Source organism: Bombina bombina, chromosome 1 (assembly GCF_027579735.1).
Source record: "Bombina bombina isolate aBomBom1 chromosome 1, aBomBom1.pri, whole genome shotgun sequence".
Lineage (NCBI taxonomy): Eukaryota > Metazoa > Chordata > Amphibia > Anura > Bombinatoridae > Bombina > Bombina bombina.
In genome coordinates this window covers 1,549,292,696-1,549,308,722 of record NC_069499.1, presented here as the reverse complement: position 1 = coordinate 1,549,308,722, position 16,027 = coordinate 1,549,292,696, and the positions used below count along the sequence as shown (strand labels likewise).

General features: G+C 40.4%; 1 protein-coding gene across 2 annotated transcripts in view; it reads left to right on the top strand.

Moving 5' to 3' along the window:
* MIF4GD (MIF4G domain containing) overlaps nt 1-11,056 on the top strand; it is an 18,043-nt gene extending 6,987 nt beyond the window's left edge. Inside the window, exons 2-6 of one of the 2 annotated variants that reach the window (XM_053708939.1) lie at nt 3,502-3,624; nt 4,285-4,394; nt 4,670-4,825; nt 5,300-5,392; nt 10,208-11,056. In XM_053708939.1, the coding sequence (XP_053564914.1) occupies nt 3,543-3,624; nt 4,285-4,394; nt 4,670-4,825; nt 5,300-5,392; nt 10,208-10,435 (669 nt within the window). In that variant the 5' untranslated portion in view covers nt 3,502-3,542 and the 3' untranslated portion in view covers nt 10,436-11,056. The remainder of the gene's footprint in view (nt 1-3,501; nt 3,625-4,284; nt 4,395-4,669; nt 4,826-5,299; nt 5,393-10,207) is intronic. The other variant, XM_053708943.1, reaches the window with a different exon arrangement.
* The last annotated feature ends 4,971 nt before the right edge of the window (nt 11,057-16,027 follow it).

The following is a 16,027-nucleotide window of genomic DNA, read 5'->3' as shown; positions in this document are numbered from 1 at the left end:
TCTACAATAAAAATTCTGGAGTAGACTGTCTCTCTTTAACAGAGCATGCAATTTTTGCACTAGAATGTCCCTTTAACTGATGAGTTACTTGACCCTATATATGATGTCCCTGTCAGATGATTGTCATTGTCACAGCTGATTATGACAAGTTTCCTATTTTCCCCATCACCTGATCCAGATAATATAATGTGATGATTCGGCTCATTCCCTTCAAGTGCTCAGTAGGTGACAGAGGGATGTGGGCACGTCATTTAAACATCATTTATGGTTAACCAGGTATGCTTTATTGTTTTTCTGGGGCTCAGAAATTACATTACACAAGAAGCAGCTAGACTTTAAAAAAACATACTTTATAATGAATGAAGTGTTTGATCAAGAGGTCCTGCAATAAGAGTATCAGTTCCCTGGCATTTAATGCTGGGAATTACTACTTTTATTAGATGAGATTGTGGAGGAAGAGATGGAGACCATATAGAAATGGCACTGGAACCAGAGAACCACAACACCCATTGGTGGTTTTTTTTTTTTTTTTTTTTTGTGTGGCTTCTAATGTTTTGGAAAACCTTACATTTATGAATCTCCTCTGTTTATGGGATCCTTAGACAAAGGACAAGCGTTCAATCTGTTCATAGCTGCAGATTTTATTTCTGTATGTGTGAGACGTGTTCCCAGAGATCTGATATATTGGGCAGCACAGAAGCACACAGGTCTCATCAGAGATACGAGTGTCATCTTTTACAGGGAAGGAACAGAGTGTAACAGAAGCCTTATCTTTTGGAGTTGGGGTGTCAGTCTGATGTAATATTAAAGGATCATGCTAAAGCCACCCTCTGCAGTTTCTTCGTTAATATATCTTCCTCACTATGCTCGACCCTATCCCTTCCCATCTAATACCCTCCCTGTCTTCCACTCTCACTCACATCTTCATCCTCTCTCTACCAGTTCATTCCCATTTTTTTTTTTAAACATGCAAAGGTCACTCCCGTATTTAAAAAAACCTCCATTGACCCTAATTCTCCTGAAAGATACCGCCGCATATAACTGCTTCCACAAACATCAAAACTCCTTGAAACTAGTTTACAATGGCCTAACCCACTTCCTGTCCATCAACTTCTAGCTTGACCCCCTGCAATCTGGATTCCACCCCAAACACTCAACTGAGACTGCCCTTACCAAGGTTACTAACAATCTTCTTTCTGCTAAAAGTAATGGCCACAACTTAATACTTATCTTACTTGATTGCTCAGCTGCCTTCAACACAGTTGACCACCCCCTCCTCCTACAGACCCCTAGCTCTTTTGGCCTCTGTGGCACTGCTCTTTCTTGGATTCACTCCTATCTTTCTCTGTATCATTTGCCGTCGACTCCTCCTCTCCAGTGCCTCTGACTGTTGGAGTACCTCAAGGATCTGTTCTGGGCCCTCTACTCTTCTCCATTTATACTTCTTCGCTGGGTAAACTTATCAACAGTTATGGCTTCAAATATCACCTCTATGCTGATGACACCCAGATCTACCTCTCCACCCCTGCTCTCGCTCCCTCTGTCCTTTCTCATGTCAGCGACTGCCTATCTGGTATTTCTTCCTGGATGGCCTCTCACCATCTAAAGATTAACATGTCCAAGACTGAGCTCCTTCTAATCCCCTCACTCAAGTTTTACGCCAACTTCTGACTTTTCTATCCCTGTCAACGGCAGCACCATCTCCCCAAGTCTGCTGCCTCGGAGTTACACTTGACTCAAATCTATCCTTCCTCCCCCACATCCAATCGTTTTCTTCATCCTGCCGCAACCACCTCCACAATATTTCCAAGATTCGCCCTTTTCTGAGCACTAACACCACAAAGCAAATAATCCACTCCCTTGTTATTTCCCGACTTGACTACTGCAATAACCTACTTACTGGCCTTCCACTTTCCCGCCTCTCCCTCCTTCAATCCATCCTAAATGCCTCTGCCAGGCTAATCTACCTTTCCCGTTGCTCTGTATCTGCTGCACCTCTCTGCGAGTCCCTTCATTGGCTCCCCATTCACAGCAGAATTAAATTCAAAGCTCTCACCATCGCCACTCCCCCTCTACCTATCCTCTCTAATCAACACGTATACTACAGCCCGGCCACTAAGATCCAACAATGACCTGCTCCTTGCATCTACGACTATCGCCTCTTCCCATGCTAGACTGCAGCACCTACCCTCTGGAACTCTTTCCTTCATGCTGTCAGACTTGCCCCTAATCTTTCTTCTTTCAAATGCTCCCTGAAGACTTTTTTGTTCAGAGAAGCCTACCACTCAACTCCATAATAAATGCATTTCACTTACTTAATATTCCCTCATCTAACTCCTTATTAACTTCTTTCTCAATCTTGCAGTCCTCACCTCCTGTTTCTCAACCTCTTACCCTTCTAGATTGTAGAGCCCTTAATTCCGCCTGTATGTGTTTTGTAAAGCTCATTTTCAATTAATTAGTGTTTCTAGGCTCTTATCCTATGTGTGCCACATGATGCCTCTTTCCCTTTCCCCATTTTTCTTAAATTGTTTCTCTGTATTCAGGCACTGCCCTTTAGGGATACATAGGCTTACCCTAAGGGGATTCCCGTTTGTGAGCCCTAGGTCTTCCCTTTAACACCTCTATTCGTAGGGTTTTTTCTAAACTGAGATCTTACATATGTCTTTAAAGGGACAGTCTACACAAAAATTGTTATTGTTTAATAAGATAGACAACGCCTTTACTACCCATTCCCCAGATTTGCACAACCAACATTGTTAGATTAATATACTTTATAACATTTAAAGCTCTAAATTTCTGCCTCTTTTAAAGGCTCTATTTACAGCCTCTTATCACATGCTTTTGTATTTGCTTTTCACAACAGGAGACCGATAGTTCATGTGGGCCATATAGATAACGTTGTGTTCACGCCGGGGAGATATTTAAGAGTTAGCACAACACAGTACTAAATGCAAGTCAATAGATTTTAAATAGTCAGTCGTGATCAGGGGGCTGTCAGAAGATGCTTAGATACAAGGTAATCACAGAGGTAAAATATATATTAATATAACCCTGTTGGTTATGCAAAACTGGGGAATGGGTTATAAAGGGTTTATCTATCTTTTAAAACAATAACACTTCTATTGTAGCCTGTCCCTTTAACTTGCTATGTGTTAGTATAAAGTTAGCAATGCAAAATAAAGCTTATCTTTTTTACATTCGAATTTCCCTTTAAGTGACTGCAGCTGGGCTCTTCAGAGGAAAGGTAAGTCAGATCTTGTGGGATATATGGGATCAGGTGGTATCTGATATGAGCACAGGTTTTTCTGATTTTGGAAGGGGCAGTTTGTCTGATGTGCTTGTGGGAGGTTGCGTTTATCTTCATTTAAGGAGAAACAGACTGGTCAGAAGTGAAGACAGCTGGGCTCTTATTTGTTAAGGGACCTGTGAGTTATGTATGATTTACTATCTCTCTCTTTGTGATGAACTATTCCAGGGTAAATGTTTCTCTATACACAGGCTTCTTTGCAGAACATTGGCTGACTTCCACAGTGTATAGAATGGGGGACTCAGACCGAGAAGATTACAAGATACAGGAGTTTGATACGGACACTCAGAACCTTCTCAAGACTGCTCTTAAAGGCAAGCAACTTGTCCTCTCCCTGTGAAGCATATTAAGTATTACTCTTCATATACTGTAACTTGTATCTGCCAAATAGTCTTTGCTAATTAAAGGTACATAATAATCATATGCTAAATCACTTGAAACTGATGCAGTATAACTGTAAAAAGCTGACAGGAAAATATCACCTGAGCATCTCTATGTAAAATAGGAAGATATTTTACCTCACAATCTACTCAGCTCAGCAGAGTAAGTTCTGTGTAAAAAGTTATACTCAGCTACTCCCAGCTGCAGATAAAAAAATGAAGAAATGAACAGCAGCCAATCAGCATCAGCAGTGCTGAGGTCATGAACTCTTTTACTGTGATCTCATGATATTTGACTTAACTCTCATGAGATTTCATAGTAAGCTTCCTTTACCTGATTGGTGAAATATGAGAGTTCACAAGGCTCATCCCCTAAGCTGTCCCAGGACAGACACACTAAAATGCTGCTTAGAAATCCTTTACAATGGGAGGTGGCTACTGAGGAACTTTTGAGGTAAAATATCTTTCTTTTTTACATAGAGATGTTCAGGAGATATTTTCTAGTTGGCTTTTTACAGCTATGCTGCATCACTTTCAAGTGTTTAAACATTTGGGTATTATGGCCCTTTTAATAGTTTTTTTTTTTTGTTCCAGATCCTGGCAAGGTGGACCTGGAAAAAGTGTCTAATGTGATTGTGGAGCAGTCTTTGAGAGACGCCACATTCAGCAAAGAGGCAGGACGAATGTGTTACACTATTATCCAGGTGAGAGTTGTGCTGGGTGAAGGTGCCTGACCCAAGATATTCCAGCCTGAGCACAGATGCTTAATTGACGCGGCTGATTAACTGTGCTCAAACAGGGATAGCCAGTGTCCTTATACATATGTAATTAGGTCCGCACACTGGTGCTGATCCCACAGCTGATGTTGTGTAGCACTAGTCCCCCACATGCAGGTGCTTCATAAAGCAGGTCAGCAAGAAGTGAGGAGAATTTTTCAGTTTGATAAAATCTAATCCATTTCTGCTTCTTATTCAACTAGGCAGAAAGCAAGCAGACTGGACGCAGCATATTTCGCTCAGGGCTCCTAAACCGGCTGCAGATTGAGTATCGGAATCGGGAGGAGATTCGAGCTCGCTCGGTGCAGGAGTGGGTGTGTTACGTCAGCTTCATCTGCAATGTCTTTGACTATTTGAGGGTGAGCAAGTGTATCTTTGTGTATGTGCTTGACTTATGTTTGTACTATATATTCACAGTATGTGTGTGTGCTTCACTTATGTTTGTACTATATATTCACAGTATGTGTGTGTGCTTCACTTATGTTTGTACTATATATTCACAGTATGTGTGTGTGCTCTGCTCATTGTTTTTTTTGTGTGTGTATATACTCTGCTTATGATTTGTGTGTATACTGAGTGTATATACTTTGCTTATTTTTGTGTGTATATTCTGCTCATTGTGATTGTGTGTGTGTGTGTGTATAATTAATTATAGCCTGATCTTGTGTGTTGAGTTTCTGTATGCTATGTTGCTATGTACAAGACTAGTTTTGTATTTGTTATGAACACATTGGGTGTAGTGTGGGTGTGCATAGCTAACAGACCAGTTCAGAGCACATATTTATTCAGTGTCACATGCAGTTCTTAAGCTGTGCCCTCTCTGTATCCTGCAGGTAAATAATATGCCAATGTTGGCATTGGTTAACCCTGTATATGACTGCCTGTTTGAGTTGGCACAGCCTGACAGTTTGACCAGGGATGAAGAGGTAAGCTCCTAGGTTTAATCTTAGTTATCATTTAAGATTATAAACTATTGAAAAAAATAATTGTAAACTAAAAAGTAATTTACATGAAGGGGAAAAAAATAAACAAAACTAAAAAGTTGTTGCTAAAACTAACTGAAATAAAACTATAATTACTGAAAAAAAATTCTAATAAGATATCCAACCGGTAAATGGCGCTCTAGCAAGTAAGGTTACTGATAGCCGTTCTTCATCACAGTCTAATAAGATAGCCAACCTGTAGATGGCGCACTAGCAAGTAAGGTTACTGACAGCCGTTCTTCATCACAGTCTAATAAGATATCCAACCTGTAGATGGCGCACTAGCAAGTAAGGTTACTGACAGCCGTTCTTCATCACAGTCTAATAAGATATCCAACCTGTAGATGGCGCACTAGCAAGTAAGGTTACTGACAGCCGTTCTTCATCACAGTCTAATAAGATATCCAACCTGTAGATGGCGCACTAGCAAGTAAGGGTACTGATAGCCGTTCTACATCACAGTCTAATAAGATATCCAACCTGTAGATGGCGAACTAGCAAGTAAGGTTACTGATAGCCGTTCTTCATCACAGTCTAATAAGATATCCAACCTGTAGATGGCGCTCTAGCAAGTAAGGTTACTTATAGCCGTTCTACAGCACAGTCTAATAAGATATCCAACCTGTAGATGGCGCACTAGCAAGTAAGGGTACTGATAGCCGTTCTACACCACAGTCTAATAAGATATCCAACCTGTAGATTGTGCACTAGCAAGTAAGGTTACTGATAGCCGTTCTACAGCACAGTCTAATAAGATATCCAACCGGTAGATGATGCACTAGCAAGTAAGGTTACTGACAGCCGTTCTTCATCACAGTCTAATAAGATATCCAACCTGTAGATGGCGCACTAGCAAGTAAGGTTACTGACAGCCGTTCTTCATCACAGTCTAATAAGATATCCAACCTGTAGATGGCGCACTAGCAAGTAAGGGTACTGATAGCCGTTCTACACCACAGTCTAATAAGATATCCAACCGGTAGATGATGCACTAGCAAGTAAGGTTACTGACAGCCGTTCTTCATCACAGTCTAATAAGATATCCAACCTGTAGATGGCGCACTAGCAAGTAAGGGTACTGATAGCCGTTCTTCATCACAGTCTAATAAGATATCCAACCTGTAGATGGCGCACTAGCAAGTAAGGTTACTGATAGCCGTTCTACACCACAGTCTAATAAGATATCCAACCTGTAGATGGCGCACTAGCAAGTAAGGTTACTGATAGCCGTTCTACACCACAGTCTAATAAGATATCCAACCTGTAGATGGCGCACTACAAGTAAGGGTACTGATAGCCGTTCTTCATCACAATGTTATAATGGTTGGCAGGAGACTTCAGAGCCCTGTGTAGGAAAAAGCAAGTGCTCTGTTATGTTAACCTACACCCTATGTGTCATTTATCAGAGAGAAAGGGGAAAAAATCCTGCAAACCTCAAAGTACATTTTCAATGCCTTCATCAACAGGAATACAAATTATTCATAGCTAAAGATTAGGAAAAATGCTGTTATGCATAATTGTAAGAGTTGCTTACAATATCTGTATATCGTATCGATGCAATTTATCTATGATAGTTTGTTAATCACTTTAAAATATACCTTCTGTTGAGACTTTTCCTCTAACGCTTTAGGTGTCCAAGACTGGCCACTCAGGTCCTTCATTGCTCTGTTTACTTGTATTAAAGGGCCATAATACCCAAATGTTTAAACACTTGAAAGTGATGCAGCATAGCTGTAAAAAGCCGACTAGAAAATATCTCCTGAACATCTCTATGTAAAAAAGAAAGATATTTTACCTCAAAAGTTCCTCAGTAGCCACCTCCCATTGTAAAGGATTTCTAAGCAGCATTTTAGTGTGTTTGTCCTGGGACATCTGAAGGGACTAGCATCGTGCACTCTCATATTATTTCACCAATCAGGTAAAGGAAGCTTACTATGAAATCTCATCAGAGTTAAGTCAAATCTCATGAGATCACAGTAAGAGTTCATGACCTCAGCACTGCTGATGCTGATTGGCTGCTGTTCATTTCTTCATTTTTTTTAATTTTTTTACCTGCAGCTGGGAGCAGCTGAGTATAACTTTTTACACAGAACTTACTCTGCTGAGCTGAGGAAATTGTGAGGTAAAATATCTTCCTTTTTTACATAGAGATGCTCAGGTGATATTTTCCTGTCAGCTTTTTACAGTTATACTGCATCAGTTTCAAGTGATTTAGCATATGAGTATTATGTCCCTTTAAGTTACTAATGTTTTCCCTTTGATAAAGATGAGGTCCTTAATGGAACAGTAAACACCTTGAGATTTTTATATACGTTTGCAATATACTTTCATTATTTATTTTGCCCCCTTTTTAATGTAATGTTGGCTCTGAAAATTGAGCAATTTCTAATTCCTAGAACCTAAACTGCACCTGCTGACTTCTCAAGGCTAACCATGCTACATATACTATATCCCTAATTGCCTTTATCAGATAACAATAGACTTTATACTAACTTTATGACTGTGACGTTGGCCTTGTTGTCTGCACACTAAAGCACAGATTGGCTCCTTCTAAGAAGACAAATGGTGGGCGGAGTTTGGCTAGTAATAGTAAAAGATGATTGTAGTAAAAAAGGATGTTAATTCACTTTAAAAATATTAAAACTGATATGTTCTATAACAGCACAACAGAAACGTCTTGTAATTACAAAGTGTTTACTGTCCCTTCCGATAGATTTGTATTTTACATCCATGAGGACTAGAAAGGATCCATTTGCACCAAGCTAAAGCTTAGGTGCGGCTGGTGGGAATGAGGGGCACAATTGGGTGTTTTGAGGACTTTAAACCAGGGTGCCAGGGCCTAATCTTAAGGTGCCCATGGCTTCCTGGCACAGAGGATTGTCAAGCCCAACCTTAAAGGGACATTAAACACTAAATACATGCTAGATAGATTGATGCATTCGAAGAAAAGTTTAGTCCATGACTAACATGTAGATGTATTTTTTAAAGTTTCATTAGTTGTTTAAAAAGTGACAAAATAAGTGTAAAGTTTTAGTGTCTATAAACCAATAGGAGCTGCCATGTTGTAACTTGTGTTACCTTCTCTGCTGTGGCCAATTAGGGACAGTTATACATAGGTCACTAGAGTGTGCAGCCAATGGATGTGCTGGATTTAACAGTGTCCTGCACTTCCATTTCTAACAGGAACTTAAAAGCTCACAATTTCAGAATGGAATTACAGGCAAAGAGGACAAAATAAATAATGAATTTATCATTTTATATTACCATCTCAAAGTGTTTAATTTCCCTTTAAAGGGACACTGAACCCAAATAGTTTCTTTCATGATTCAGATTGAGCAGCAACTTTCTAATTTACTCCTATTATCAATTTTTCTTTGTATCTTCATTTGAAAAAGCAGGAATGCAAGCGCTATCCAGTGTTCTGAACCAAAAATGGGCCCGCTCCTAAGCTTTACATCCCTGCTTTTTTTTTTTAAATAAAGATACCCATTCAAGTGTAATTTACTTAAAGGGACAGTAAAGTCAAAACTAAACTTTCATGATTCAGATAGGGCATGACATTTTAAACAACTTTCCAGTTGACTTTTATCATCAAATTTGCTTTATTCCCTTGGTGGTATTTTTGAAAAGCTAAACCTAGCTAGCCTCAAACTGATTTCTAAACAGTTGAAAACCGCCTCCTACCTCAGAGCATTTTGAAAGTTTTTCACAGTTAGACTGTGCTAATTCACGTGTCATATAGATAACATTGTGCTCACTCCCGTGAAGTTATTTAGGAGTCTTCACTGACTACACTGCATGTCTGTCAAAGGCACTTAGATAAGGAGGCTGTCTGCAAAGACTTAGATACAAAGTAATCACAGAGGTAAAAAAGTATATTAATATAACTGTGTTGGTTATGCAAAAATGGGGAATGGGTAATAAAGGGATTATCTATCTTTTTAAATAAGAAACATTTTGGTGTAGACTGTCCCTTTAACTATTAACAGTGGATTATTGTGTTCCTGCATTGCATATATGTATTTGAGAAAATGATCTACTTCATCTTGTCATGCTAATTGAAACACTTATATTAAATAGTGAAATAATAAAATGCTCTAACACAGAGTATTTTCTTGATTCGGATACAGCATGCAATTTTAATCAACTTTCTAATTTACTCCTTTTATAAATTTTTCTTCGTTCTCTTGCTATTTTGATTTGAAAAAGCAAGAATGTAAGCTTAAGAGCCAGCCCATTTTTGGTTCAGTACCTGGGTGGCGCGTGCTGATTAGTGGCTAAATGTAGCAAACCAATCAGCAAATGCTACCCAGGTGCTGAACCAAAAATGGGCCAGCTCCTAACCTTACATTACTGCTTTTTCAAATAAAGATAGCAGGAGAACGAAGAAAAATTGATAATAGGAGTAAATTAGAAAGTTGCTTAAAATTGCATGCTCTCTGAATCATGAACGGAAAAAAAGTGGGTTTAGTGTCCCTTTAATGATAATTTACTAAACTTTTTTAAATTTATATAACAGTGAAATGGAAATTTTTTCATAAAATAAAAACTAAGCCGTAACAAAACCATTGTTCAAAATTTCTTAAACCGTATAGAAAGTTAAATGATGGGGGGAAAAACCCAATAAAAACAAAACTAAAAATCCTACGCTATAATAACCATGGTAAGGCTCCGATACCAAGCTCCCCTAAACTGGATCTATCGGCCCTCTACTAGCGCCAGCCCTACTGACCCTCTCTCCTCTCATGCCCTTTGTAGGTGGACTGCCTGGTGGTGCAGCTGCATCGTGTCGGGGAGCAGCTGGAGAACATGAACGCTCAGCGTATGGATGATCTCTTCTTTCTGCTCAGGGACAGCTTCCTCTTGGAGAGCAGATTAAGCTCCCTGGCTCAGCTTTTACTGCTTGAAATGATCGAGTTTCGGGCAGCTGGCTGGAAAACGACAGACGCTGCACACAAATATTATTATAGCGAGATGCCCGACTAAACAGGATTTTAACATCCTCTTGCATTGTGGGTGCTATGTACTTCGCCGCAGTATTTGCAATATATTAAACAACTTTGGGATTTATAACGGAGCTTTCTCTCCAAGAAATCAACTTTGGTAATGAGCTTAGTTGTTTTTCTATAGAGTATATTGAGGTGCTGAAATTTTTCTCTCTTCTGGACTATAACCTAGAGTTTGTTACCTAAGCATAAAATGCTCAGAATCGCACACATTTATCTAGATTTCCTTGTGCAATTGGCATTTGAAGATACAGGAAAAGAATAATTGGGCTTACGCTGTTTTTAAACATTTTCCAAAAACTGGTGAGGCTAAGGGAAGAGGAGTGTGTGTATTATCCCCAAATATCACACTCACAGTCTTGGACTTTAGCAGAGATGTAAAAATCCTCACATGCTAAACCTACGCGTTTCGATCAATTATACCAAACTTCTACAGGAATTAAATCTAGACCTTTTTCTGATCGTTGACCTGGTTTGACACTGACTGTTTTATTACACCTCTCTTTTTTGTGCTGGAATTTTATGCAGATACTTTGTTGTTTTTTGGTTTACAGACAAATGTTTTTATGATCAAAACATTTTAATAAATACATTTTTATCACATCAGTTTAATATTTTTCTAAACATAAAATCCTGTCATTTAAACTGACATAAAACCCACATTTTTTTTTCTTTCATGATTCAGCTAGAGAATAGTTTTAAAAAAAAGTTTCCAATTGACTTCTATTTTCAAATTTGCTTCTCTCATGTTATTCTTTGTTGAAGAGACATCTAGATAGGTAACATGCAATGTATGCAGCACTACATGACAGGAAATAGTGCTGCCATCTAGTGCTTTTACTAATGTATAACACATTTGCAAAACTGTGCCATATAGTGCTGCAGGCACGCGAACACTCATGAGCTTCCCTTCTTGCTTTTCAACAAAGGATAACAAGAAAAAAAGTATTATATAATAGAAGTAAATTGGAAAGTTGTTTAAAATTGTATGTTCTATCTGAATCATGGGTTTTATGTCCCTTTAATATTCTGGAGAGCTTTCATATCACTCCACATTAGTAATTGTATAGCACTGTTTGTCATGGTACATTGGCGCACTGCGAGAGAGCCAGAGGTGTGCCTCTAAATTTTGATAGTAAAAAAATGATTTTGCCTACATATTTTATAAAACTTGAGCAGGCTAATATTTATGTAATAACGGTTTATTGTGCTGCAAATGCTAAACTAAAACACCACCAGTAATGCAGCAATAATTCCGTCGGCAAGTACGGTGGGCTGTTTAGGTTAACATGATTGGCTATAGTTACAAGGCATGACAGGCTGACCTAGAATCATATATAATTGATCTCAATGGTGTGCGCATGAGGCGGAATGTCTTGTATGTGGTAAAACACTTTCAATTGAGTCCATGGTACCTAGGAAGTTAAACAATATCTCAATACTAAACATCCATCGCTGTCACATGTTTCATTTTGGTCATGTCTCAGTATAAGAATATAGTCAACTGTACAATACTATACATTTACTATATTTAATTACATGAAAGACCCGCATTAAAAACACCTGTGCCACAAAAGAAATGTGCGTGTGCCAAGTGCGCCATGGTCTGAATAAGGTTGAGACTCAGTTGTATTTGAGTTTTAATGTGTTTCTTTAAAGGACATTAATCACCTCTTGCTTTTGTGTGAACATTATACTTGTAGAAAAGGCACATTCTGTTACCTCAAAGGGTTACTGCAGGTTACAGATTTTGTATTTTGATCTCTTTAGTGAGAGGGGGACAAAGCACAATTTATGTCCTTTTTAACAAACGCAAATCTTGCTACCTTTTTCCCAACTTAGGGCTAGTTTCCATTGAGGTGGTAAAAAACAGAATTTATGCTTACCTGATAAATTACTTTCTCAAACGGTGTGTCCGGTCCACGGCGTCATCCTTACTTGTGAGAAATATCTCTTCCCCAACAGGAAATGGCAAAGAATCCCAGCAAAGCTGGCCATATAGTCCCTCCTAGGCTCCGCCCACCCCAGTAATTCGACCGACAGACAGGAGGAAAAATATAGGAGAAACCATATGGTACCGTTGTGACTGTAGTTGGAGAAAATAATTAATCAGACCTGATTAAAAAACCAGGGTGGGCCGTGGACCGGACACACCGTTGGAGAAAGTAATTTATCAGGTAAGCATAAATTCTGTTTTCTCCAACATTGGTGTGTCCGGTCCAAGGCGTCATCCTTACTTGTGGGAACCAATACCAAAGCTTTAGGACACGGATGAAGGGAGGGAGCAAATCAGGTTACCTAAACGGAAGGCACCACGGCTTGCAAAACCTTTCTCCCAAAAATAGCCTCCGAAGAAGCAAAAGTATCAAATTTGTAGAATTTGGCAAAAGTGTGCAGTGAAGACCAAGTCGCTGTCTTACATATCTGATCAACAGAAGCCTCGTTCTTGAAGGCCCATGTGGAAGCCACAGCCCTAGTGGAGTGAGCTGTGATTCTTTCAGGAGGCTGCCGTCCGGCAGTCTCGTAAGCCAATCGGATAATGCTTTTAAGCCAAAAAGAAAGAGAGGTAGAAGTCGCTTTTTGACCTCTCCTTTTACCAGAATAGACGACAAACAGAGAAGATGTTTGTCTGAAATCTTTTGTAGCTTCTAAATAGAATTTTAGAGCACGGACTACGTCCAAATTGTGTAACAAACGTTCCTTCTTTGAAACTGGATTCGGACACAAAGAAGGTACAACTATCTCCTGGTTAATATTTTTGTTAGAAACAACCTTTGGAAGAAAACCAGGCTTAGTACGCAAAACCACCTTATCTGCATGGAACACCAGATAGGGCGGAGCACACTGCAGAGCAGATAACTCTGAAACTCTTCTAGCAGAAGAAATAGCAACCAAAAACAAAACTTTCCAAGATAACAACTTAATATCTATGGAATGTAGAGGTTCAAACGGAACCCCTTGAAGAACTGAAAGAACTAAATTTAAACTCCAAAGGTCTGTAAACAGGCTTGATCCTAACCAGAGCCTGAACAAATGCTTGAACATCTGGCATGGCTGCCAGTCGTTTGTGTAGTAAGACAGATAAAGCAGAAATCTGTCCCTTCAGAGAACTCGCAGATAATCCTTTATCCAAACCTTCTTGCAGAAAGGAAAGAATCTTAGGAATTTTTATCTTATTCCAAGGTAATCCCTTGGATTCACACCAGCAGATATATCTTTTCCATATCTTATGGTAAATCTTTCTAGTTACCGGTTTTCTGGCCTGAACCAGAGTATCAATCACAGAATCTGAAAACCCACGCTTTGATAGAATCAAGCGTTCAATCTCCAAGCCGTCAGCTGGAGGGAGACCAGATTTGGATGTTCGAATGGACCCTGAACAAGAAGGTCCTGTCTCAAAGGTAGCTTCCATGGTGGAACCGATGACATATTCACCAGGTCTGCATACCAAGTCCTGCGTGGCCACGCAGGGGTTATCAAGATCACCAAGGCCCTCTCCTGTTTGATCCTGGCTACCAGCCTGGGAATGAGAGGAAACGGTGGAAACACATAAGCTAGGTTGAAGGTCCAAGGCGCTACTAGTGCATCCACTAGAGTCGCCTTGGGATCCCTGGATCTGGACCCGTAGCAAGGAACCTTGAAGTTCTGACGAGACCCCATCAGATCCATGTCTGGAATGCCCTATAATTGAGTCAATTGGGCAAAAATCTCCGGGTGGAGTTCCCACTCCCCCGGATGGAATGTCTGACGACTCAGATAATCCGCTTCCCAGTTTTCCACACCTGGGATGTGGATCGCAGATAGATGGCAGGAGTGATTCTCCGCCCATTGTATTATTTTGGTTACTTCTTTCATCGCCAGGGAACTCCTTGTTCCCCCCTGATGATTGATATACGCAACAGTCGTCATGTTGTCTGATTGGAATCTTATGAATCTGGCCTTTGCAAGCTGAGGCCAAGCCCTGAGAGCATTGAATATCGCTCTTAGTTCCAGAAGAGACTCTTCCCGAGACCATAGTCCCTGAGCTTTCAGGGATTCCCAGACCGCACCCCAGCCCACTAGACTGGCGTCGGTCGTGACAATGACCCACTCTGGTCTGCGGAAGCTCATTCCCTGGGATAGGTGGTCCAGGGATATCCACCAACGGAGTGAATCTCTGGTCTTCTGATCTACTTGAATCACTGGAGACAAGTTTGTATAGTCCCCATTCCACTGTTTCAGCATGCACAGTTGTAATGGTCTTAGATGAATTCGCGCAAAAGGCACTATGTCCATTGCCGCAACCATCAACCCTACTACTTCCATGCACTGAGCTATGGAAGGACGTGGAACAGAATGAAGAACTTGACAAGCGCTTAGAAGTTTTGACTTTCTGACATCTGTCAGAAAGATCTTCATTTCTAAGGAATCTATTATTGTTACCAAGAAGGGAACTCTGGTTGACTGAGACAGAGAACTCTTTTCTATGTTCACCTTCCATCCGTGAGATCTGAGAAAGGCCAGAACGATGTCTGTATGAGCCTTTGATTTTGAAAGGGACGACGCTTGTATTAGAATGTCGTCCAAGTATGGTACTACTGCAATGCCCCTCGGTCTTAGAATTGCTAGAAGGGACCCGAGTACCTTTGTGAAAATCCTTGGAGCAGTGGCTAATCCGAATGGGAGGGCCACAAACTGGTAATGTTTGTCCAGAAAGGCGAACCTTAGGAACTGATGATGTTCTTTGTGGATAGGAATATGTAGATACGCATCCTTTAGATCCACGGTAGTCATAAATTGACCTTCCTGGATAGTGGGTAGAATCGTTCGAATGGTTTCCATTTTGAACGATGGCACTCTGACAAATTTGTTTAGGATCTTTAAATCCAGAATTGGTCTGAAGGTTCCCTCTTTTTTGGGAACTACGAACAGATTTGAGTAAAATCCCATTCCTTGTTCAGTCATTGGAACTGGGTGTATCACTCCCATCTTTAACAGGTCTTCTACACAATGTAAGAACGCCTGTCTCTTTATTTGGTTTGAGGATAAGTGAGACATGTGGAACCTTCCTCTTGGGGGTAGTTCCTTGAATTCCAGAAGATAACCCTGAGAAACTATTTCTAGCGTCCAGGGATCCTGAACATCTCTTGCCCAAGCCTGAGCAAAGAGAGAGAGTCTGCCCCCCACTAGATCCGGTCCCGGATCGGGGGCTACTCCTTCATGCTGTTTTGTTAGCAGCGGCAGGCTTCTTGGCCTGCTTACCCTTGTTCCAGCCTTGCATCGGTTTCCAGGCTGGTTTGGTCTGTGAGGTATTACCCTCTTGCTTAGAGGATGCAGAATTGGAGCCCGGTCCGTTCCTGAAATTACGAAAGGAACGAAAATTAGACTTATTCTTGGCCTTGAAAGGCCTATCTTGTGGGAGGGCATGACCCTTTTCCCCCAGTGATGTCTGAGATAATCTCTTTCAATTCTGGTCCAAAGAGAGTTTTACCCTTGAAGGGGATGTTAAGCAATTTTGTCTTGGATGATACATCCGCTGACCAAGACTTTAGCCAGAGCGCTCTGCGCGCCACAATTGCAAACCCTGAATTTT